Raw genomic sequence first — 23,761 nt, forward strand, 5'->3', positions numbered from 1 at the left:
AAAATACTGATAAACATTGATGTCCCCTGCTACATTGTATAGATAAACTCCTGCTGATTATTGCTGATAATTGTGCATAATTCTATAAACAAAATAACTGATTAATTAATTATAACTTTTAAACTAGACATACTATTCATTCACATTAAATGGGAAATTTGACAAATTATGTATTTGAAATATATATTCCAGCTTTCAGAAAAGCTTTCTTGACAAGGGTTTTCTCATTGGGTTTTGAAGAGATCCTTGGGCTTAAAATGCTACAAAAATACCAGTAAAGACTGAAAAAACACTGTAAATTCATTCATTTCAAAACACTGCTTAATAAATACAAAATTGCTACTTAAAGACTTGACAGACAAGTGCCCCCTTTGGATGGCAGGTTTAATTCCTGACAGGCAAACCCATCTAAGGTCTTGTGTCAGTTCCAAGGACTTCTTGGTAGTGGTGCTCAGGTATAGATACAAATCCAGGTGAATACACAGTTAAACACAAATTTGGTCACCCAGGTGAAAAAGTAGAAGGTTCACCTCATTATTCATGCCTTTAACTATTACTTTTCTGCATTCATAGCTGGGAATGGCAGAGCTGAGAACTAGACAGAGAACACCATACTCAGTCTTGGAAAGATCTTGAGTATCATTGTTTGTGAATGTTTGTCACATCTATGATTTACGAAATCCTTATGATAACAAATGAGTAAATTAGGATTACAAAATCCTTATGATAACAAATGAGTAAATTGGGATTAAGGATTGAATATCGAGTGGAGAAGGGGCTACAAAAGGGACTGACAGTGAAATGCTCATTGCTGAGCAGGCAGCATAATTTCATATACAAAACAAGTCTTTCACTGAAACAAAACCTAACACAGTTATCATATAATAACATGCAGTTAGATCATTTTTGTTCCTTAGTTACGTTTTTTCCTTCTTTATTCACAGAGAAAGCGAACTTGATTAAGCATCCTCCTGTTGCTATCCTGCCTCTTGGGACTGGCAATGATTTAGCAAGGTGTCTGAGATGGGGAGGAGGTAAACACAAATGAAAATGCAATGTCTTATGGAACTAAAAAAAAATAAAAACCTTTTGCATCAACATCCACATTTGGATTTGTTTTCATAAAGAACCATTATCACCTTATCTATTTTTGGAATGATCTGTTTGTAAATGTTGTACAGATATGTAAGATATTAAAGGTTGTAATCACACTTCATACCTTGTTTGTAGCTTCTGCTGACACCAAAACCGTTCCAAAGTGTAATGAGAATAGTGTATAGCAGTTTGGTTGGCTTTTTACCATCTGTATTGCAGTTACTGCTTTGATAAATACCTTGTAAAGGGAGAAGTCTTAAATGGATTTTAATTGGGACTGTTCTGAAAGGGTTACTGGAAACGTCTAATAATGGGTTAGGAGTGGTTTAAGCTTTTTTAATCTTTAAAAATATTAAATGAAAAACATGTCTCAGCCTTGGACAAGTTCCTTTGATCCACTCCCTTTCTGTTTTCCTACAGAGGATTCCAGACAATAAGTGCTGTGGTACTATTTATCAGAAAATGAGAAGGCAAAAAATGCTGAAAGAAGAATATATAGAAAATTGAACGTTTAATACCCTTTGCATCCTTTCCTGGATGTATGGAGACTTACACTCAGCTTCTCCAAAAATTCTGTTCAGAATTTGTATTACAGGAGAACTTGAAGGAGACACAAGGAAGAAAATCTTAGACCAGAGTCAATCTGTGGTGAAAGCACCTCAATTTATGGGCTCATAGCCAGGTCTATTTCAGGTCTTGGTTGTTTCAATTGAGATGTTTTGTATTTGGAACTTGGTTGGGTTTTTTTTGGAACTTCTCAGCCTTTGCAGTTATCTTACTTCTTCTGTCTCATCAGTTTCCTTTCCAAATGTCTGCCTTGTTGCCAGATATTCTTTAGAAAATTCTCAGTAGTTTCCATGCTGTAGCACTTTGTTAACCATAATGTTCTGTCAAATCATTTGAGAACCTCCTTTATTTTCTCTGTCACAACTGTTGATTGTTTACATTCTTGTAGTCTTAGGGGAAAAGAAGGAAAACAAACAAGCCAAAACCAAATCAGCCTTGCTTAACTTTCTGAATTGTTCATAGAGCCATAGAGTAACTAGGCTGAAAGGGGTCATAGGAAGTCACTAGTCTGTGTCACTGCTGTTCCAAGCACGGTCCAGCCATGAGAACATTTAATCACATTAGCTGGGACCTGTCTTTACCTTCACTTTTATTTATGTCCTGTATCTTAAGTGATTCCATTTGGACTAAAGTAGAAAAAGGCAGTATGAAAATATTCTGGGTTTCATCATTCTTTGCCCAGTTGCTTTGTGGTAAACAATACCATAATACAGATTTTCTGGAACTTCCATAGATGGGAGAGGAGACAGGGATTCCAGAAACTAAATTGCTGGTGAGTGATCTCAAGGATGCAGAGAAATGGAATTGTGCATGCTGCTGTCATGTGGTGGTTGTCAGTAACTAGCAAAAGTGTGCTAAACAGCCGTAAACAAATACATCAGCAATGGGTTTTGATCAAGGAGGCTTTGAGTGGCTTGGCCTGCTAAAGGTGTTAATGACACTGGCAGTACATATTTCTTGAATAGAAGATCTTGTTTTTTCTGCTTTGAAGAAGGACTGAATCCCCAGATCTTAGCTGTCTATTACAAAGTCATTTGTTCTGAATAATATTCAGAGTTGATAATGTCCCGTAGTAAAACCCCCACAGTTTTTCTTCATGCACACATGTATGTTGTATATACTCATGAGTGCATAAACAAGTTTTCTACTCAGTTTAGTGAAATACATGTGGGTGCTTATTGGCAAGTAAGAGTAAGCTCTCTCTACAAAGCAGGACGAGGCTCATGAAGAAGTTGTTGGAATATGCAAAAATGTTACTTTTGCTGATAAAGCTATCAGCTATAGATTTGCAATTTTGGATTTTTTATGCTAAACCAGATTGAAACAATCCATGAAAATTAGTAGACAGCCTTTAACCTTTCATTGTCTTGTCAGGCAAAACTACAATATGTCTCTTTTCCATAAATTTTGAAATCAAAGAAATTTAAATATTAAGATTAATTTCACATCAAGAACAATTTGCAAAGTACCACAGTAGCTTTTTGAATCATTTGGAAAATTCAAGAGATTGGCAAATTTTGAAAATCTCATTATTTTCTTCATCACAAATCTGATGACCACTGAAATCTGTAGAGTTATTCTAAATTTACATGCTTAATTAGTTTCGTATTTGTACTTCTTTTAATGGCAAGTGCTGGAAAATTGTCAATACTTCAAGCACAATCCTGCTTTTAAGGTATTATATGCATAGATTTCATTTTTCCAGTCATAGAATCATAGAATATTTTGTGTTGGAAGGGATCTTTGAAGGCTGGTTAACTAGTCCAACCCTCCCTGCAATGAGCAGGGGCATCTTCAATTAGATCAGGTTGCTCAGAGCCCTGTCCAACCAGCCATCTAGAAAGAGAAAGAAAATGTAATGAAACTTTATTATGCTTGATTAAATAACTGGTTTTATGTTTTGCTAGGGTATGAAGGTGAGAATTTGATGAAGATCTTAAAAGACATTGAGAATAGCACAGAGATTTTACTGGACAGGTGGAAATTCGAAGTAATACCCAATGATAAAGATGAGAAAGGAGACCCAGTGCCTTACAACATCATCAATAACTACTTTTCTATTGGCGTGGTAAGACTTACACTTATCCTTAAGTGATTTTCTTTTTCTGTTTTGAATAAATATTTGCATCACATGCCTTCAGATGAAGAACTGTTGGCTAGAGATAATTTATAATGTTGTTTTGCTAGTGAAATGAATACATAGATGACTGACAGCAATTTGCATAAATTTACTTCCTCACATTCAAACCTGAATTATTTTTCAGGACCTTCTACCTTCCCATTTGTAAAGAAGATATTTGTGTTGTTCTTAATGGTTTATGAGCAGCCATAATAATAAACTTATATTCTCATTTTGAAGGTCCTATAAAAATATAAAGGAAAAACTAATCAGTAAGAACTCTTAAGTAATCTTTTCCATTAGTATTCACATAGTCAAAACTGTTTAAAAGAACAGTTGCATTCTTTATTTCTTCAGGGCAGTTTTAAATAATAAAACAATAATACAAAAAGAAAGCCCTGCATGTGTTTTCTTGGTTCTGCCTTGTAGGGATATTCACAGTTTGAATTAATTAGGAGGAAAAGGGTTTAAGCAACTCTTCATGTCTGAGGAACTGCATCTCTGGTTTGTGCTTCTCTGTGGTTTTCTATGTACTATCTATGCTTCTGAATATTAGCAGAATTCCTTTATTCATATTTGATTTGTGATTTGTTGTTAATTTCAGATACTATTCTGAAGAACCATTATTTCGTACCTCATTTGGGTTTTTCCTGCGTGATTCTTCCTGCCTAGATGCAGAAACTTACATTTGTTTGAATTACACTCTCTTTTAATTTTTACTGTTTCTCCAAGGCACTGTGAAAACTACAACATATTGCACATTGCCTCATAGATTCTTGCCAAATAATCACAGTCTCTAATCCAACATGAATAGAACTTGCTGTATGATCTTTGTAACAGTGTGGCAGAAATGGTACTTAATAACTATATAAATGTATGTTTAGAGAGGATGCGAAAGTAAAACTGAATAAAATTTTTCTTGACATGGGGCTCTTGATGTTTTAGGACCATAATTCAGGATGGAAAGGATTGCAGGAAGTCATTAATTCTAAACAGGGTAAGCTATGAGAGCAGATCACATTGCGCAGGACATTATCCATTTAGATCTTAAAAGCCCCCAAGGATGGAGATGGCACAGCCTCTCTGGGTGATGCTTGACTGTCCTTATGATGAAAGAGTTTTTTTCTACATCCTGTCTGAATCTCTCATTTCAACATAAATTATCTGTCTCCCATCCTCCTGTCATATGGGCCTCTGTGAAGAATCTGGCTTTGTCTTCTTGATACCTCCTCATAGGTACTTGCAGGCTGCTATTAGACCTCTCTGGAGCTGCCCTCTTACCAGTGAACCACCTTACCTAGTCAGTCTTTTTTTTAAAAATCTCTCCAGCAATCAAGACCATAATATCCCAAGCTAGATACAAGAATGCTGGGGTAGACAGTGTTCAAAACCTTGCTGAAGTTGAGCATGACATCCCCTGCTCTCTCCTCATCTACAAATCTAGTTGTTTGACCATAGGTAGCAATTAGAAGGTAATTTACCCCTTGGAAGGAAAATTATACACTAAGTTGAAAGGAGTTGGAGACAGCAGTGTATGGATGTGAAAAGTTTGATTAGTATGTTCAAGCCAAACAAACCTATTTTTTCCCTCTGGCAATCTCAAAGCTCTGATATGTCCATAAGAACTCGACTTTGTCTAAGTACAGAGAAAAAGGTAAGAAACAAACTGAGATGAATGTGTAACAAACTGTGAATGAGTATGGGTAATGTTCAACCCGATGGAAGCACAGAGCACGGAAGGACCATGAAAAGTGGATGCCAAGCCGTGTGTCAGTTTCAAAGCAGGAGCTAGAAAACATCTAAGAGAAATGTAGAATAAGATAAAGATTTTTCAATTGCTCACATCCATCATTCTGTCAGGATGGCAAGATACCAGGAGAGAAGTTCCATCTGCTTCCTAATAATACTGGAGTCACTGATAACAGCTAAATATCCAAGAAAAATGTGCATTAACATAGTCAAATCATATTTGCTTTAAAAAACAAAAATACCACCACCCCAAGGAAAACCAAATGAAACCAAAAAACCTCTTCAAGAATATGGTAGGATCATCTGAAAATGAAAGCTTATCTTGGAAAGTCACAGATTTGGTGAGCTGGACAAACATAACTGGTAGTATTAGAGGATTAATGAGGAGGCATGACAGAGGCAGGAAACGTCAGGCCAACTGTCAGACAGCGGCAAGTTCAATTACCAATGTACTTTAGAGAAAATAAAATTATTTTCCCCATAATCTACCCAACCAGCATTAATAGTCATACATTCATGCACTAGGTTGATATTATCCCAGTGATCATCAAAGACAGACTTCAGTAATATCAGTATTGTTGTGTTATCACAGACTATTTTTGGGCTTGAGATGCATTTCTGTAGTTGCTGCAGTAATGGAATTTCAGCCTTGTCACTTCATTTAGCTAACTTGCTGTTGCTATAATCAGAGGGAGTATGTGAGTGTAGACAGAGTATTTCATTGGACATACTGTTTGTCATGGTTAACCTCTTCCCTATGGATAAAACAGCTCAACTTTCGCGGTTTTTTTCAAGCGCTCAGCTGCTTACCATTAATGGTGGCTCAACATGTATATGTGGACAGGATAAGCTTGTGTGCTGTAACACCCCTGCACACCTGCTGTATCTTATCCTAGCTATTTTTCATTTCTGTATGTCAAGTCTGTAAAGAACTCCAAAAACCAAAAACCCAACACTTCCCTAATCTAATGCTATCTTAGAGCAGATAAATAGTTTCACAAAATCGGTAATAACTCTTCAGTTCAGTGCTTAAAATTACCCCTCCCGGCAAAAAAAACCCAAAACAACATCCAAGAAAACAAAATAATCCTCAGATTAAATCTCCATATACTCGTGACTCTATGTGTTATTTGAAAAATAAAAGGAAAATAGTGGATAATGATATCCTGAAAAATACCCTTATTTTTGCAAACAATTGTTATCAAGTCTGCTCTCAGATCTTGCCTGGATTGAAACATTTTCTTCAGTTATGCAGGCATAGTAAAGCATAAATGCACATTGTTAATTATGAAATGGATGGGCCTATATTCTATTCACAATAAATGTACTCAATTCAAGTACACACAAAGCCAGGTAAACATGGAAGATGGTGACATAATCATGTGCTGATTGAGACCTGAGCAGCAGTCATGGAAGATGAGTGACCAACAGACAGTGAGGCAAACTCTCACATAAAAGCAAAATAGGAAAACAACTTGAGAACATTGTTACCTTGAGAAGGACTTCCATGTGCACTGTTAGGAAACTCTGTCATGGCACGGCCAAAAATTTTATGTAGTGCTAAGGTGCAAAGAAAGAGTTCTTTTAAGCTTAGGGATAAGTAGCTTAGTTGTCAAGCAATATTGTTGATTCTAATCACTGAAAAGGGAGTGACTGTCAAGGCTGTTTATCTTTTATTGGGAAGTTTTTGGAGAATGTCAAATATGTAGGGAAGTTATATTGCTTATTTTTGGTGCTTCTCACATAATTTCTCACACAAAGTGAGACAAAGTGGGTATTTTGATAATGGAAAGAATGCCTCATTAAATGTCCCATTGTGATTAAACATTAGAAACCTTGGCTTCCACTAAATGCTTGGTTGAAAAGAGCATGTGGAAGGGGGAAGAAGCCATCTTATATACTTCTGGATAGGAATGTGTGAGAGAGCACAATATCTCTGCTTTCTGTGCTTTCTCTTAAGGTGGATATTCAAGAGAAATTATGAAATCAAGCAAAAACTATAATGAAGTTCTTTAAAAAAAAATCTCATTATTATTTGTTATCTCACAATTGATAATTCTTAATCCTGGAGATAGATGAGTTTTTCTGAGGCTCCTCCTTGGCTGGAGCAAATAGCTGTAGGCCAAACCAAAGGCACAGCTGTAGTCACCTGAGAATCAACGTTGCTAGACCCTGATTTTTTTACATTTATTATGCAAACTACTTGAAAATATTAAATAAAAAAAACGATTGGACTCAGATAATGGCTTATCTCAAAAAAGGTAACAATTTTTAAACCAAACAACTCATCTATTTCCCATTGACTTTCCTGTTAGTTACTAATACCTCTTTTTATTGTTTTCCATTTTGTGGGTAATAATGCTGAAAGAAATTATGAATAGATGTTAAGATGGGAGTCCTAAAGTAGGTTTTCCAGAAGCAAGCGTAATTTTGAATTTACTGTTCTGCTACTGAATTAGCTTAGAGTTTAGACTTTATGGAGCCAAAATTAGGTCAACATGAATCAGTACTGAAGATCTTTAACCATAAACATTTTCTTTCTGGTTTTTTCCTTTTTTTTTTTACCTTTTAAATAAACCATAAATTTATCTGATATTAATAGGAGATAAAATGTTATCAATGCTGTTTGTCACTTGCATTTTTGTAACTGCATAGGGTATTGCAGAGCATATGCTGCTGAGCCCCTTGCAGTTCTGTAATTAGACTATTGGAACATCATAAACTGAATTTGCAAACATCTGCATTGTCTTTTAGTACAATTTTGTGTAGAAAGAAATATTACTGAGCTAGATTTTAAGGAAAATTTTACTAGATAAAGTGTGGCACAGTGCAACCTTCCCTATGTTAAAACAGTGAATACCATTCTAAAATGAAAGCAGTTCTCGTGGGTGTTTAGGGCAGTACTTGAGGTGTAAGAGTAAACCAAATGACATGGTACTTACTGGTATTTACATGAGGCAATTCTAAAGATTATATTAGCAGTCATTGTCTATCCTCCTGTTTAACTGGAAATGTTTTGTATGAATGACTGATTAGGTAACTCTGATTTTCATCTCTGTTTTCTTCTTCTTGGGCCAGATTCCATTAAAATTATGAACTTTTATTTTTGACCAAGTTATGTAGCTGTTACATATGTAAAGAACATACAGATTCTCTGTTCATGCTTAAGTAATTGCCTACTGTTCTGGCCAGGAGGACTTCAAGGATTGCTGTCCCTTAGGAAACCAGCAGATTCCCTTAGAGGCTTGCATTCTTTGTAGATCCAGAATTGCTTCTCTCTTGTCTAGACTGATCATCTGAAGGCATGCTTTAGGGTAAACCTACTTGGGATCTTTGCTATTGGTACTGTTTTATCTACGTACCCTAAAGAGTCATTGTCAGCAGAATCAAGTTCCTTTGGAAGCTTAAAGCTACAGCTGATCTTATTCACACTATTTCATTTGCACAACGTACTTAAGATATGGAAAACATCTTGTCTGTCTTCCTTACTGATAAAGAATTTAGATAAGGATCTTCCAGCCTCCCTTCAGCTGAAATTTTGAATGCATGTGCAAACACATACACAAGAACATATTGGAGGGAAAAAAAGAAATGGAATGCTCTAGGACAGCAATTAAGACAGTAACCTGGAAGAGAACTGGGATATCCAGATTCCTATTCCATCTGTTGTTTTTGTCCATTTGATTAACTTGTACATGGAAATTCAGAAACTTACATTACTCTGAGAGGCTTCTTTTCTAAAATCGATAGTTACAAAATTTTAATGCTAAAACAGAACTTACAGAACTAGATCACCTCAGTCTTTCATTCAGTCTTTACAACAGGTGGTAATTGATTTCATTGCAATATGGTGATATTCTCACTTGGATGATCTACAACAAAAATATTTTTTGCAAGTGTTTTTAGTTAAGGCAGTAAAGATATCTGAATGTGCCTGGAAATGTTCTGTAAGTTCTTTGAGAAACAAGTCAGTATTATATACTGGATTAATAAAAAAATAAGCAGTTATCACATAGAGGGGAAATTTCATTAATACTAGTAAGTAATACTACAATCAGGATGTGTTCTCTGAAGAATTATTGCCATAAAGTAGTAAAGGTCTACGACAAAGACAAGTGTACTTTTATGACACCTAATATGTTACTATCCAAATGCACTATCAAATAGATATTTGGGTGCTCATGATTTAATATTCTTCAGCCTTAACCAGTCGCTAAGAGCCTCTTATTCTGCCAGTAGGGAAAAATATGACTTCTTAATTCTCATAATCATAAATTTGAACTTGCTATGGGTCTGCTTCCCCATGACTATACTCTTAAGTCATCAACCTACACTTCCATTATATCTTCTTAATTTTTTTTCTTTTTTTTTTTTTTTTTTGCAAGACTCAGGAAAAAAAGTTAGAAAAATCTTACATAGAAGCCATATTTTTGGTTTTCTTGAGAAAGGACTTTCATTAGCATCAACAGAAACTTTGACTGCCAGAATTTTTAGTCTCAAATACAAGAGTCTTAACTACAGTTGTTCCTCTGACTATGGGATCCCATAATCTTTTATTTTCTATGTTATTTTATTATCTATGTTATTTTAGAGTATATTTATTACTGCTACTACAAAAAAAAGGAGTTTATTATTGTATACAATATTTATAGCTGTGAATGAATTTCAGTTTTATGCTGGCCCCATATTTTGAAATTTTAAAGCTTCATAGCATTTTGCTGTCCATGGTGGTGAGAAGGAATTTTTTTTCTGCATAGGAAAATATCCTAGGGACATTTGCTGATTCAGTGCAGAATTTAAGTTCATGTACATCTTAATGCTGATACAATGTGACATTTAAGTATGTGTTTAAACTTTCCCGATCTAGTGAAGCACTTAAATACTTGGGTAATTTTTTAAGCATTTTTTGCATTTTCACTAATATGATTGGACAATTGCACATGTTGAATTCTGGGCATTTGGTGGAAGCTAATAAATTATTCAAGTGGGATTTTTGGTATACATAACTAAAAATCATGTTTATTGGTTTGCTGAACTAATATGAGCATAAACACATGCCTAAGTGATTTTGTGAATCCTAATCATCACTTTGAATGTGCTAATGGAATGTTGTGATATATTGCATTATTTCTGTGCCAAGGAGGGAGAGAACACTTCATAGTAAACAGTATTATTGCTTTGTAATCCAAATCACTTTTTTTTCCTGCAAAAAGGGTTAAAAAAATGAACAATTCGTCCATGTGTGAATGCAAATATAATATTAAAAGATCCATATTGGTATTGGGCGAGTAATAGTCTCAGTCAAGTAGCCAAATCTGTAAAACTGGTTGCTGTATCTGTGGGGAGAACTCTGCTCTCTTTCAGAAGGAGCATGTTCAGAACACTTTAATCCCAGATTTGAAATACTGTTATTTTGAGTTGTTGTTGATAGTTCAATGTATCATCTTGTTTAATTTTTTGCTCACATTGCTAATTCTTGCAAATTAGTTATTCTTACAGGTTTTGCTACTTGCATGTTTGAATCTTCTTTACTCTTTTCAACTTTATTGTTGAAATATGAAATTCTTCTGCAGGAATTTTGGGTATCATATATGGCAAGTATGATGATGTAGGGTTTTTTGTTGCAGGTGGTTATTTTTTTCATATGGCAGAAAGTCACAAGCATGCCATGAAAAGTGGGATCTGTAGAATAATTCATAAATAAGGAGCGATAGGAGGCTCTTTGAAGGTTTCCTCTCGCTAATGTGTTGCAATATTTCCCTGGACATGGAGAATGCGAATTCCATAACTCAGATATACTTAGAGTTGGTAATATCTATACTGCAACACTGCTGGTGGTGTTTCCTGTTAGGTAGTTTCTCTCTACCAGTGTGGATTTAGTTTACCTTCTAAATCCCTCTTGCCATCATATTCTTCTACCGTTCATAATGTGTATTGGGGTACCCTAGCATGAGATTTGTACTGCACTGCATGGGACGTGGGAGGTAGTTTTTCCAGAGAACTAAAGTTTTGTAGCTTACTCTACTGTGTAATGAGTCTTACTAATCTTGAAATCACTACAAAAATCTACACTAATCACTGCAAAAAAGATTATTTCCAGAGGTACCATTTCTTATATTTCTTATAAGGATAAAGAAATTCAAAGAATTTAGATTTTTCTTCCTGTTTGGTTGGTCATTTATTTATTTTTATTTTAATGCTAAAGTATGAATTTATGCCAGTATGTGCTGGAACTTTCTGAGAATATTTACATATATCAAATGAGTTTATTAAGATTTGTGTGTGTATGATTTCTCTTACAGTGCAATAAGAATACCTAGGTTTGTGCTGAATTCACTGTAGGTTTTGTCAGGTTCAGTGAAAAATATAGTTCTGTGGGCTATATTTAAAGTAGCAAGTAATTTTGCTCAGTAGGAGTGTAGCAATTGATGCTGAGTCCCTTCTGTCTGCAAAACAGAACTTTGGGAGTCTTAATTCAAACTGGATGTAGTCTGTTCTCCTGCTATGAACTGTCCTAAACATGCTTGTCCTAAAGTGACCTAAATGACTGGTCATTGGTTTAGCCTGTGTGTCCCCATAGTGTGGAAGGAGCACACTGGCCACATTAAATATGTTATCTTCCAAAGATATCTGACTGACATACACCATTCTTTGCTTCAAAGAGAATCACAGGAAGTAGGAATGATTAAAAATTTGCTTAAAAATTTAATTGCTTTACAGTTTTGCAATGGACCTGAAAAAGTCAAATAGATGTATGGTGTGTCTAGCTTTGGCTTACCATCTTTCCCTTCTAGTTTCCCATGTAGATCTTTTTTTTCTGTCATTTTAGGTATTTGAGACTCATTTAACTTTTCATGATGTGGGGAGAACAAGGGTGAATACCTTGAACTAAGAAAGGCTCCTTTGTTTTAGATTTATGAGTATCTCATTCACTTGCTAGTACTTAGTACCCATTCCTGCCACAAAATTATTCTTCTGGCATGGAATCAAAGGGTAGAAAGTGACTTGTTTCCCTTAGTCAGTAAAAAATTTGAGAAAAATCGTAGGTAGAGTCTTTGGCAGTTACCTATATCCTTCCCTTTAATTTGTAAGGGACTTGTAAAGTAGAACAACTTCTAGAATTGAGAAGATGCTAAATTTCATCTGTGTCAAATTTGTGAAAGCTAGGTATTAAATAAAATGCAATGAGGCATAACCTTACTAAGTAGATACTGTAAAAGGTATTTTTTGGGACAAAATGCAATAAAATGAAACTTTCAGTCCTCTGGTGTTTTGTCATTGCATACCCTAGCTAGCGAAGATTTTGAGTCTTGTTCAGGAATTTTTCTGGGGTTTGTTTGTTGCTTTCATTGTTTTGAGGGTGTGGTGCATTTGTTTTCATAAAGGAAGGGTCTACAGAGCAGCCTTGCCAACAGCTACGGTTGCAAGTGACAGTTATAAATGAGAATATATGCCTAAAGACATAATTAATTTGCAATGAGCTCGGAACAGCTCCTTAGCTAAATGCAACTAAATCAGCTACAGAGTGTGTAATTAACTTACAACTATATTAGTCCTACAACAATATTATTCATTATATATGTAAGTTATTATTTTCTCCATATGAAATTTGTAATATACTAAGTAATGATTAAGAGTTCATTATAGTATTTTGTTCATATTATCATAATATACTTGTGATGAATGTTCATCTTGTTAATGCTGTTATTCCTACTTGTTCTTAAAAGAAATGTCAGGGATGTCAGGAAAATATGATGTGGGGTTTTTTTCACACACACTGAGAAGCATCTAGATTCAAATGACATTGAAATTTTGGTCCTTGTCTAGATTTTGTAGTTCTGCTTGTTAGTGATGACAGGAATGTATCAAGGAATGGTAGAAGCCAACAAGACTTTATATTAAAGTCAGGAGTAAGGTGAATAAGCTTTAAGGTTGGTCATAAGACTAATTTGGACCTCAAAGTAGGAAGAACAACTGAGGAAATTGCTTGAATTAAAAAGGCAAAGATTTTTAAGACATGTGAGTCTAGCAATGGAAGTAAGTTGAATCTGGGAAGTGTTTATGAGGTACTCAAGCTGTACAGAACATAAGGTGTGCTGTGTGTACCCTGGTACCTTCACCTGGCTAAGATGCACAACATATGTCTCTGTGTACACATGTAGAACTATGTGAAAAATAGCTCAGATTTAAATTGTAATCATTCTGTTTTCATGTGAGAGTTAATCCTGATATATGTAAACAAGTTTATGTAAATTAGTTGCTTTACCAGCTTCTCCCTGACAACATCATTTACCTTTTTGCCATGCCATTAAAGATCCTGTCTCAGAACTTTACTTTCACAGGTCTGCCAGAGCCCTACTGAGTCTTTTCAGACTGCCTGTGTGTAGCTGAGAAGGGACCAAAGAAATCATAATCATGCTGACTCAAGTGCCCATTGAGGACATGAAGTACAGTTATTTCTGAGAACACAATATAAAACCCAATCTATTACAGGTAACAAAGAGGGAGATCCATTTTATAAGCATTTTAGATCAAGTTAAATTTATAGATATTTTATTATATACATTTAAGAAATATGTTCTTAATGAATTGCTTAGAATTACTTATTGATTAGGAAATTAGGAGCATGATAGCTATTGGAAATTTCTTCCTCTGTCTTCTAATTTTGATTGTCTTAGTTTAAAAGAAAAGTCCACCTGTTGATTACATGCAAAATTTCTGTTAGTACTAGGAAAGTAATCTGAGATATTGATCCTTTGGGTGCATAATGTATAGGATATGATGCTATTTTAGTGTTTTTTATGTAGTCATAATTTTTGTGATCTTGTTGCCATGAGGTAGAAAGATAAGTCAAAAAAGAGTAAGAAAGGCATTCTGGACACAGAGGGGTAAAGAGAACAAATAAACATAGAAACCTTAGATTTAAAGTGGGCACCTCTACATATTTAAAGGAGAAATTTGATGTGTGAATTGGATGTTAAATAGGCACAGGGAATTGTTACTTTGTCATCCACCATACAATCATCTGTACGGTATGTAACTGCAGTCAGTCTTGAGGCCGGATAGATATTCATTTTAAGAAATTCAACAAATGCTGTTTAGGAAGCAGTTTACAGTTTGGGGAGACTTACATATATATATGAGAAGATCTCATGTGCCAAAATACGTTAAAATAGCAATAGTATATCAGACATTTAAATTATGTGCACTATTGAATTTGTGGTGTATGTTATCCGGGGGGAAATATATAAAAATCTCAGAGATCTAGAGCTGTATGTCATTTAGCATTATTTACATATCTAGAGAGTTGATAGCTTAATTGATATTCCTGTGGTACAAAAATATTCTTTATATCTCCAGATCTGCATGTTTTCTACATTTTGATGGCAAAGTCCCAAAAGGAACATGATTTAACTAAACTGAAAGTGGGTGGATTTAGCCAAGAAACACTTAGTCTTATGTTACCATCTGAACCAGGTGGAACTAGAAGCAAATTACTGAACATAAGTTATTCCATGTCCTTACTGGAACAATTTGTACTAAAGAGCCTCTACAGACACAGCCAAGGCACTCTCTATTCAATATTTGTGATTTTACAGTTTCTTCACTTAAACTGGAGCTCTGAGGATATGACATAGCATATTCTTTATTTCTATGACAATCCCAAGTCTACTTAAGCTTGTAAAATGCCAAAGAGTGTGTCAAAATTGTTGCTCTTATGCTGCCGTTTTATGGTACTGGTGATGTCACTAAGGCTGAATGGACTGATGTGGCACACAAGAGTAAGAGTCAGTGCTTTCCAGTGCATCCTGCTAAGCAGTCTCACCACAGGTGATGATTCCCATCCAGATCTCTGGAGGCACATGGACACCACAGTGTGCTGTGGTACAGTGTGCACCCACTTGCAGCTGCACCTTATTTTAGCACCCCCATGCCACATGCACACTCTTCAAGAACTGTGTAGAGTAGACAGGGCACCTTTCCAAGGCAGCCTGTGGTACCATCCTGGTAATGAAGTTTCTGTCTGGAGGACTATCCTTGGCTTTGCGTTTAGTACTGCTGCAATGGAAGGACTGTTCGTGCAGCCATTGCAGTCCCTACACCGACGAAGGAAGAGCTCCTCAGAGGCTGGATTGTCTAGGGTGTTCTCATATGCTCTCCTTACTTTTCTGCTCTGGCTTCTCATGTTTCCCTTTTCATTGTGCTCTGTAAATCATGATGTTATACTTTATAACTCATGTTGCACCAGGTTAGGTTTAGTTCGGATAGTAGGAAAAATTTCTTCACTGTGTAAAGTCAGGCATTGGAACAAGCTGCCCAGGGAAGTGGTAGAATCACCATGCCTGGAAGTGTTAAAAAATGTATGGTTGTGGCACTTTTAGGGACATGACTTAGGAGTGAATATGGCAGTGAATTGGACTTAATGATCTTAGAGATCTTTTCCAACTTAGATGATTCTATGATATGAGAGAGGCATCAGAATTGGCACCAGTCACTTCAGAGCTGCTCATGGTATTAGCCATTTACAGTTGCTGTCTGGAGCTCTTATCTTAAAATTTTTTTGCCATGTTTATCCCATATTTTAAAAATAATTAATCTGCATTGCATGTTATTGAATTACTTCTTTCTTAGAAGTATCCTTGCATTCAAACAGATCAGGTAATCCAGAATGGTAAAGGAAATAAATAGCACAAGTCTCAGTATTCTCTAGAGAAGCAGATGTAAACTGGGATTTCTGGACTTTTATGCAATTACTTAGGAATAGCTAGACATGTAGATTATATAGATCCAGCCTAGCTGATCTTGGCCAAATGGGGAACAAAAACCCCAAACTCTGTAAAACACATAGCCTGGGAATCCAATTCTGGTGCCCTGGTATATAGGGCTTATCTAAATTACTGCAGCATTTTGATTCCCATAGAGACTGGCAGGAAAAAGATCTGCTGCCTTGCATTTGTAAAATTCCATAGCTGGTGACTAAAAGAATTTCTCTTGCCATTCTTCCCCCTTGGGGAAACTCCATGTCAAAGGGGGTGATGTTAGCTGTTCACTGATGTGTCTCTGTGCTTAAAAATATTGTTTGTAAGCTGACACATGAAACTGCTTTATCACCTACCTGAAATATCCAACCACATTCCCTTCTGCTAGGATTACAAGGAGGGAAGCGACCCTACTTTTGAAACAGCAATGGCTGAAGAATCTTTGGGGAAGTGAATATACCCAGTCAAAAGCATTGATGCTGGGGTAGAAGTTGGGTAATAATGAAAATGCCTTTTCACTCTGGGTTTCTACTTGCCTCTCTTGATTTCAATGAGAGTCTCACTATGGTGGTAATATTTATTTTCTTCTGCACTAAGTATGTTTGAAACTGAGAGGAAGAAAGGCTATGCCAGTGCCTATAAAAAATGCTGTGTTAAGCCAGAAAGAATCACTGTGGCAGGAGGGTTCTATGATAGTTCCTCAGGAAGATAAATATCAGTTCAAATAATGACTGTTTTGTGCTTTCTTCACAAAATAACTCTTAAAAAAGAAAAAAAAAAGAATTAAAAAAATAACAATCGGAGTCTAATAAGAAAAAAGTAATTTTCTGTGATAATTTTTGAATTTATTATATTAATAACCACAGCCTTAGTTAAATGACATTTCCCTCCTTAGGAGTGTTATTGACATTTTGATATGAGACAGAGAGACCTTTAATGAGATCTCAATCAAAGGTAATATTTATATAATGATACATGAATTCATAAATGCTAGCCAAATAAAAATGCTGTAGTCCATTTTGGCCTTCACCTTATGAAAATCTGTACAGGTCATAAGATGAAAAAAGCTCAGTGCATGATGACTAATACTCTCTCACCTGACTGTCTAATTATTTCTGGCTAGTTGTGTGAGTTAATGTTTGAAGCTGAATTTTGCAATACAACTTCATCCATCACCCAGAGAAAATGCATGGAAAAAGACTGACATCTTCTCCCCTGCTCAACATATGATCTCCTTAATGTGATTTCTGTTCTCATATTAAAAAAAAAGGTAACATTTATGTAAGCTACCAAAGAAATGTGCAGACAAGTAGACAGATACTTAAAATTCCTGTTTCAAACCTTTGTTTTTTCTACTGTTTTTTGTTAAAACACTTTGTTTTAGTAGCCAAAATCACAGTTTCTTAGATTTTGTTTTAGCTTCAGAGGGCAAAAGCCTGTGAAAAAGCAGGTTGCCCAAGGTCCATCCAACTTGACCTTGAATACTTCCAGGGATAGGGCATTCATGGGGTGTCCCTTAACTTTCTTTGCATGTTTTGATTTTATACTATTAAGCACAAATAAAATAATGATGCTCTTGTACTTTTGTTCATCTGCAAGTAATCTGTTCTGTGGATTTTCCATTACATGTGTAAAGATATACATCATGCTGCCTGAACATGATCCCAGAATCAGAGCAGCCTTCTTCATGTAATGCTGTTCTGTGTGCACATACCAGATCATGTCAGAGATAGCTTAGGGATGCTCAGTTACAGCAGCAGATTTTTTTCTTCATTGCACCTTTTTTTTTTCCTGTGTTTATAGCTTAACTGACATAATGCTTAATATGGTTCTTAGGTTGTGCCAATTCCACATATTTGGAAGTGCCTTATAATTATGAATTTTGACCTAAGCTTAAGTTACTTTGTTACATAATGTACAGCCATATAATCCTTCTACTCTCACAATGTCTTCAAAATCTGAAGAAAATAAATTCCTAAAATTATTTTTTGATGAGTAAAGAAGTAATATTATAAAGCTTTTGTAGGTAAAATGAAGAGATAGTAAATGAGTTGTGGTTGTATTTTATGTATGAAAATATGAAAAATTTATTTTATGTATGAAAATACTGTTTTCAGTATTTACTCAGTCTAGATTTATCTGTGTGATTGAGAGAGGCTACCAGTGTCTCAAGAGGAAATTTTCATTTTCAGGAATTCTGAAAAGCTCTGGGCCACTTCTGTCTGGTCAGATTTATCCATCTAATTTTAATATTTAATTCTGAAAATTTCTAATGTCATTATACCACTGCCAAATTCTTTTCATGTCGTTGTGGGTTATTGTTTTTTTGGGGGGTTTTTTTGGTTGGGTTTTTTTGTGGGGTTTTTGTTGGTAGTCGGTTGTTTGTTTGGGTTTTTTTGGTTGCTTTGTTTTGGGTTTTTTCTTTTATTTTCCAGAATTTCAGAGGAAAAAATATGCCTGTGCCAGAAAATTACATGAACAGCAAATAATGATGAGGATCAATACTTTGGAATTGTCAGATGAGATATAAAAATGAAACTTGCAATATAAAGCAGCACTTAATCTTTGTGTGCACAATATTAGATATCAGATTTGCCTATATGGCACCAACATGTGTTTATGCAAACAAAACATTAGAAAGTCATGGGGCTAATGAAATTGGGTTCTTGTACCTTTTTGTTGCCCCATTATACCTGCATTTCATAACTAATTGTCAAAAATTTAAGGAACTACCTCACCTCATTTCATTTTGTAACCCCAGAAGTAAGTACGCTTGTTATCACTTGATTTGCAACTACATTCATGTTACTAGTTATCCCTTAAAAATGGCTCTCATGAATAATGAAAATAAATCCCCTTTCTACTCCCATAGCAAGAGGTTTTAAGTGCTACCACCTGGCATCTTAGCAAAAGATCATAACAACCATGTTTTCTTACAATAGTTCGTTGAGAGGGTACATGGCAAGAATGAACAAATTTCTACGTTTAGAGCCAAATTAGAAGCTCAGTCTCTACTCAGGAAAAAATCAATAGCAGCTTTGCCAGACCAAGACATAGGTGGCTGTTCTTAGAAGTATGGTTTATAAAATCTTTACTTTGTCTTAACTATTTCAGTCTTTGTTTGTTTTCTAGGAAGTTTAAAGTCAAACTGCTCTTCTTTCCCCAATGTGTGTTTGGCCTCCTTTTCTACATCTCCCATATATCTGTTTATTAATATCTTCATTTGTATTCGGCCCTTCACTCTTTCTCCCTCCTTAAGGTTTATTCATTTATCCTGTAATGCCCCTTTATTACAACCTCATCTTCACCACTCTCTCTTTTTAACTCTGTTACTTATCTGTGTGATAGGAATTGTTCCTGCTTTACAAAATCAGTTTCTAATTCCATTTAGCTAAGTAGGTTCAACTGCTTTGTGTGGACATTGAAGCAGTTTAAAAGTGGCTAAAACAGTTTTAGCTTAACCCAATTAAACTAAATCAATTTTGACCACTCTTTAACCACTTTAAAAGCAACCACACAAATGAGTGCATCAATTTTGTCTAAATTAATTTAGATAAATCAGCAGATTTCACATCTGTAATCCCTTAGTATCTCTTTTCACATTCTTTCTCACCAGATCACAGAGTCCCACACATTTAATTTTTGATCCAGTATGCTAATTTCCAGACAAAGCTGATTCTGGAATACCTCTGAAAATGGTTTCAGATTATCAGACCGCAAAATACAAAATTTTAGAACAGAAACAATGGTTTCAGACAAACTCTGTTTCATTGCACAACACTGTGATTAACTTAATACTAGGGCACAGAATATATTCTTGGAGATCAAATTCACTCTCATTGATTAGTGTACATTTCAGTCTGTCAGAAAGGTTAGCAGGGCTTCTCAGAGACCAAATATTGGAAATAGCAAGGACAAATCTCGGGAATAAATTATTTAACAAGCATGTTATCTAGTTCAACCTCAGTCTTTCTTCTCTTCTCATTTCTGGGTGATAATAGCTAATCTTATTAACCAATCTTAGGGGGTTTATGTTTTAACGCTTTCAGATTGCTAGGAATGAAGCATAGGACTTACAGGTAGAAGACTGCATACCACAGAGCAGCAACACAGAGGCACTAATTTTCCACGTTCAGCAATCGCTTAAACTCTTTCTGGAACGGCATATATGATCCTTGAATTTCTTCTGAGGGGAAGACTGAGTAAACATAACATGCTTCGGATACAGTCTAGCTAAATTTGTCCAGCTGTGACATCCATATTTCAAAAAGGATGTTGAAAGATTCAAGGAAGTTCAGAAAAGTGTGACAAGAGTGGTTCAGAAGGTTTAAGAGCTTTATTGCAAAAGACAGTGAAGAGACAACTTGATCAGTCTAAATATACCTTAGTGGGAAGAAAATACATGGTAGTCAGCAGTCTGTTAAGATAGCAAAGTTCTTCAAGATATAAGGCGAAACTAGACAAATCAAGGCTGGACATGAGCCACTGAAACTTAAAACCAAAGGAAATTAGGCAGATAATAATCTGCTTTCTTTTGTCACCTGAATTTTCAGATCAAGACGGTACCATTTCTGGAAAAAAAAATTGTATAGCTCAGGAAGAAATAGTGTTTATTTAGGAATGGCAGTGTTCAATTTTATTTCCTATTTAGACAGGAATCATAATAAACTATATGTATGCAGTGAATTCTTCATCAGTGGGACCTTTTCCACATACTTCAAATATATCAGGGATTCCCTTTCCAAAGGAAATAAGGAGGGGAGGTAGCAGCACACAGGGAGGCTGTTGCTGGGGTTGCTGAAGTTAGTCCTTCCCATTCCAGCTTGCCAGAGCTACTCTTGCCTTCTCACTTCCTCTGCCTGTCTACGGTCATTTTCTGCTCTCCTGTACAGAATGTTACAGTGCTGTATGTGTATAGCAAAAGAAATTTCAAATGGCAGAGTAGATATATAAATGAAAATAAGCATAATTTTTTGAAAGCAACAGAGCAGCAAAATAATGCATAATAATAAGCATATTATTATTGAAATGTAATAATAAGATTTAAGGGTATCACAGTATAAAATATATATAATAGTATTATAGTGTCTCAATGACCACAGTACTTATTAAGCAAGCTTTTATTTGATATGTAATACTGTGGACTTCTTATCTGCACGTTATCATGAGAAAGAATTTTTTAGGTAAAGGAAAATGTGTGGAGAAGAGGTGGGCAAATTTCTCATTTCTTGCAAAGCTAAAATATATAGCAGTTTGATGTTTAACAAGCTGGCCTGCTTGATTTGAACCATATTACATATTTCTTCATAGGATGGTTCATAATGTTTCCACAGTATTGTCAATGCAAATACTTCACCTAAAAGACTTCCTGTTCTTTAAATGTCTTCCATCATCACATCATCTCAATCTCCTCAGCCTTTACTCTGTCTTCTGTTTAAAATCTCAAAAGGTGATTGCAGTTGATATGTGCCATATGAGGCTTCACTGAAGCTATTTAAAGGCTACTGAATTTAAAAGACCCAATTGATTTGTACGGCAATTTAGAAGTGGAGTTAATGGCAAGAATAATTTTGTAGTTCACAGAAAAAAATAATTGAAAATGGAGAAGAAAAAGAACATGTACATATGTGAAATACAGTTGAAAAGCAGCATAGAATAATTACAAGGTCTTCCTCACCCTTGGCTCATTGCTTAAACTGTGTGGATCTGTATCCTTTTGTGTACCATTTCTTTTTAACTATATTTGAAGTTAAACAGCATGTATGGTGTCTTTTTTCTGTCAAAAAGAGTGACAGCTTCTATAATTCCCTTGTTTCACAGAGTATAAATATTCCAATGACTGTTTTGATGGCTACAGTCACTGAGTTTTAACATGTATATTTATTGGTTGCCTTGTTCTGATAATTTATGGTCAGCTGCCAAGAACAACTAAGCCTTGCAGTTAAAGATGTTTTTTCAAGTTAGACTAAAAAATAAGGTTTCTAAATGTAAAACATGTAAAATAACACAAAATTATTGTATTTGGGTGATAGAAGAAGACTGGGAAATCAATAATTAATTCCCCAAGAGGTGACTTTCTGGAAGCCCCTGCCTGCCATTAATTTGCATAAAGTTTCATATGCAGACTGCAGTTATGAAAATGTTCCTGAGGAATGTCTAGCTCCAGAATGTATTACATAGCTTTCCTGGTCATGTCAAGCTAGAAGATTGCATACTGGGCCTTATATTCTTCTTGAAAATATATAGACATTTACTCCTGGTGGGTGGAATATAAAACCCCCCTAGATGGCTACAAAAATCTGTGTTTTCTGCTAACCTGGATATATAAAAACATATATATTGAACAGCTAACCAGTTATGAACACCAAGTGGATTTAGGAGTCTTATATTTCTGTTCTTGATTTAGCTCTCAGGGGCAGAAGCAAAAATTGGTATTGTTAAGTACTTAACAGCTCAACTCCAAGGTCAAACTAGCAGCTAGTGTCTCAAATGGATGCAGAATGCATGATAATTGCAATGAAAAAATGAAAGCAGACTATAGTTTACTTGCAATGAGGCTCTTTGTACTTCAGTCACTATATAAAGATGTCTCATGTCAGTGCATATTTAGTGAAATGGTTAATGGGGTTAATGGTTAATAGTCCTTTTATTCCCAGTGTTGTGCCCAAAGCAGTGCATATCTTAACCTTTATGGTATTCAGAAAATTTAATATCACAAACATTTGGCTATGAAGGCACAGTCTTCATATGTGTAAAAGCTGATGATGAAGTTGTACCTTAGTTTGTTCTGGTTCAGAACAGGAATGAAAGTTTATCTTCTCTTAGATAATACATTATTTACATCATTATCCCGTGTGCCAATACAGCATTATCCCATGTGCCAATACATTGTTATCCTATGTGCCAGGAATAGCATCACTTTGCAATATTATTTATACCATATGTAGGCTAAAGGACTGGAATGTCTTCAGCTTAGGGCCCCGTCAGAGAGTGTCAATACGTTCCTCTCCAGATTTGCTTTTCTAGCCAGTTGGTTGAGACCTTATGTCCTGCTTTGTGCAGTCATTACCATTCTTGAAAGTGAGTGGCCCAAAAGCATGATAGAAATGAGAACCAAGGTTTGTTCTCTCAAGTATGGGTCAAACTGCAGCCTCTCTGGAAACTGGCATTTTTATGCCACAAGGGGTAAAATACCTTATAATTTCATCATGAAATTTGCCTGTGGATTTGCACTGTTGAACTCTTTATAAGCTACTGCTTGCAAACATTCCTTTGAGGATCATACAGAACTTCTTTGGTTTTTAAGGGTTTTTCACAATACTTTGTTTGAGCCAGATTGTACATATTTTGTTAAAAGGGAAAACAAACTCAAAACCCGTATTAGCACAGTTCTGCTTTCTATGGTGTACCTATATTTAGCTCTTGCAAAGGCAGCCAGATGAACTCAATATTTCCTAGAAAAACCAGGGGA

At 35.4% G+C, this 23,761-nt stretch overlaps 1 protein-coding gene across 6 annotated transcripts in view; it reads left to right on the forward strand.

Annotated features, from left to right (window-relative positions):
- DGKB (diacylglycerol kinase beta) overlaps positions 1-23,761 on the forward strand; it is a 305,960-nt gene that overhangs the window by 106,753 nt on the left and 175,446 nt on the right. For all 6 annotated transcript variants that reach the window (XM_042044454.1, XM_042044451.1, XM_042044453.1 and 3 more), the window contains 2 exons: positions 945-1,034; positions 3,570-3,730. In XM_042044454.1, the coding sequence (XP_041900388.1) occupies positions 945-1,034; positions 3,570-3,730 (251 nt within the window). The remainder of the gene's footprint in view (positions 1-944; positions 1,035-3,569; positions 3,731-23,761) is intronic.

This window comes from Corvus kubaryi, unplaced genomic scaffold (assembly GCF_017639235.1).
Source record: "Corvus kubaryi isolate FWS band 111438036 unplaced genomic scaffold, C.kubaryi_AGA036_p1.0 37398, whole genome shotgun sequence".
Taxonomy (NCBI): Eukaryota; Metazoa; Chordata; class Aves; order Passeriformes; family Corvidae; genus Corvus; species Corvus kubaryi.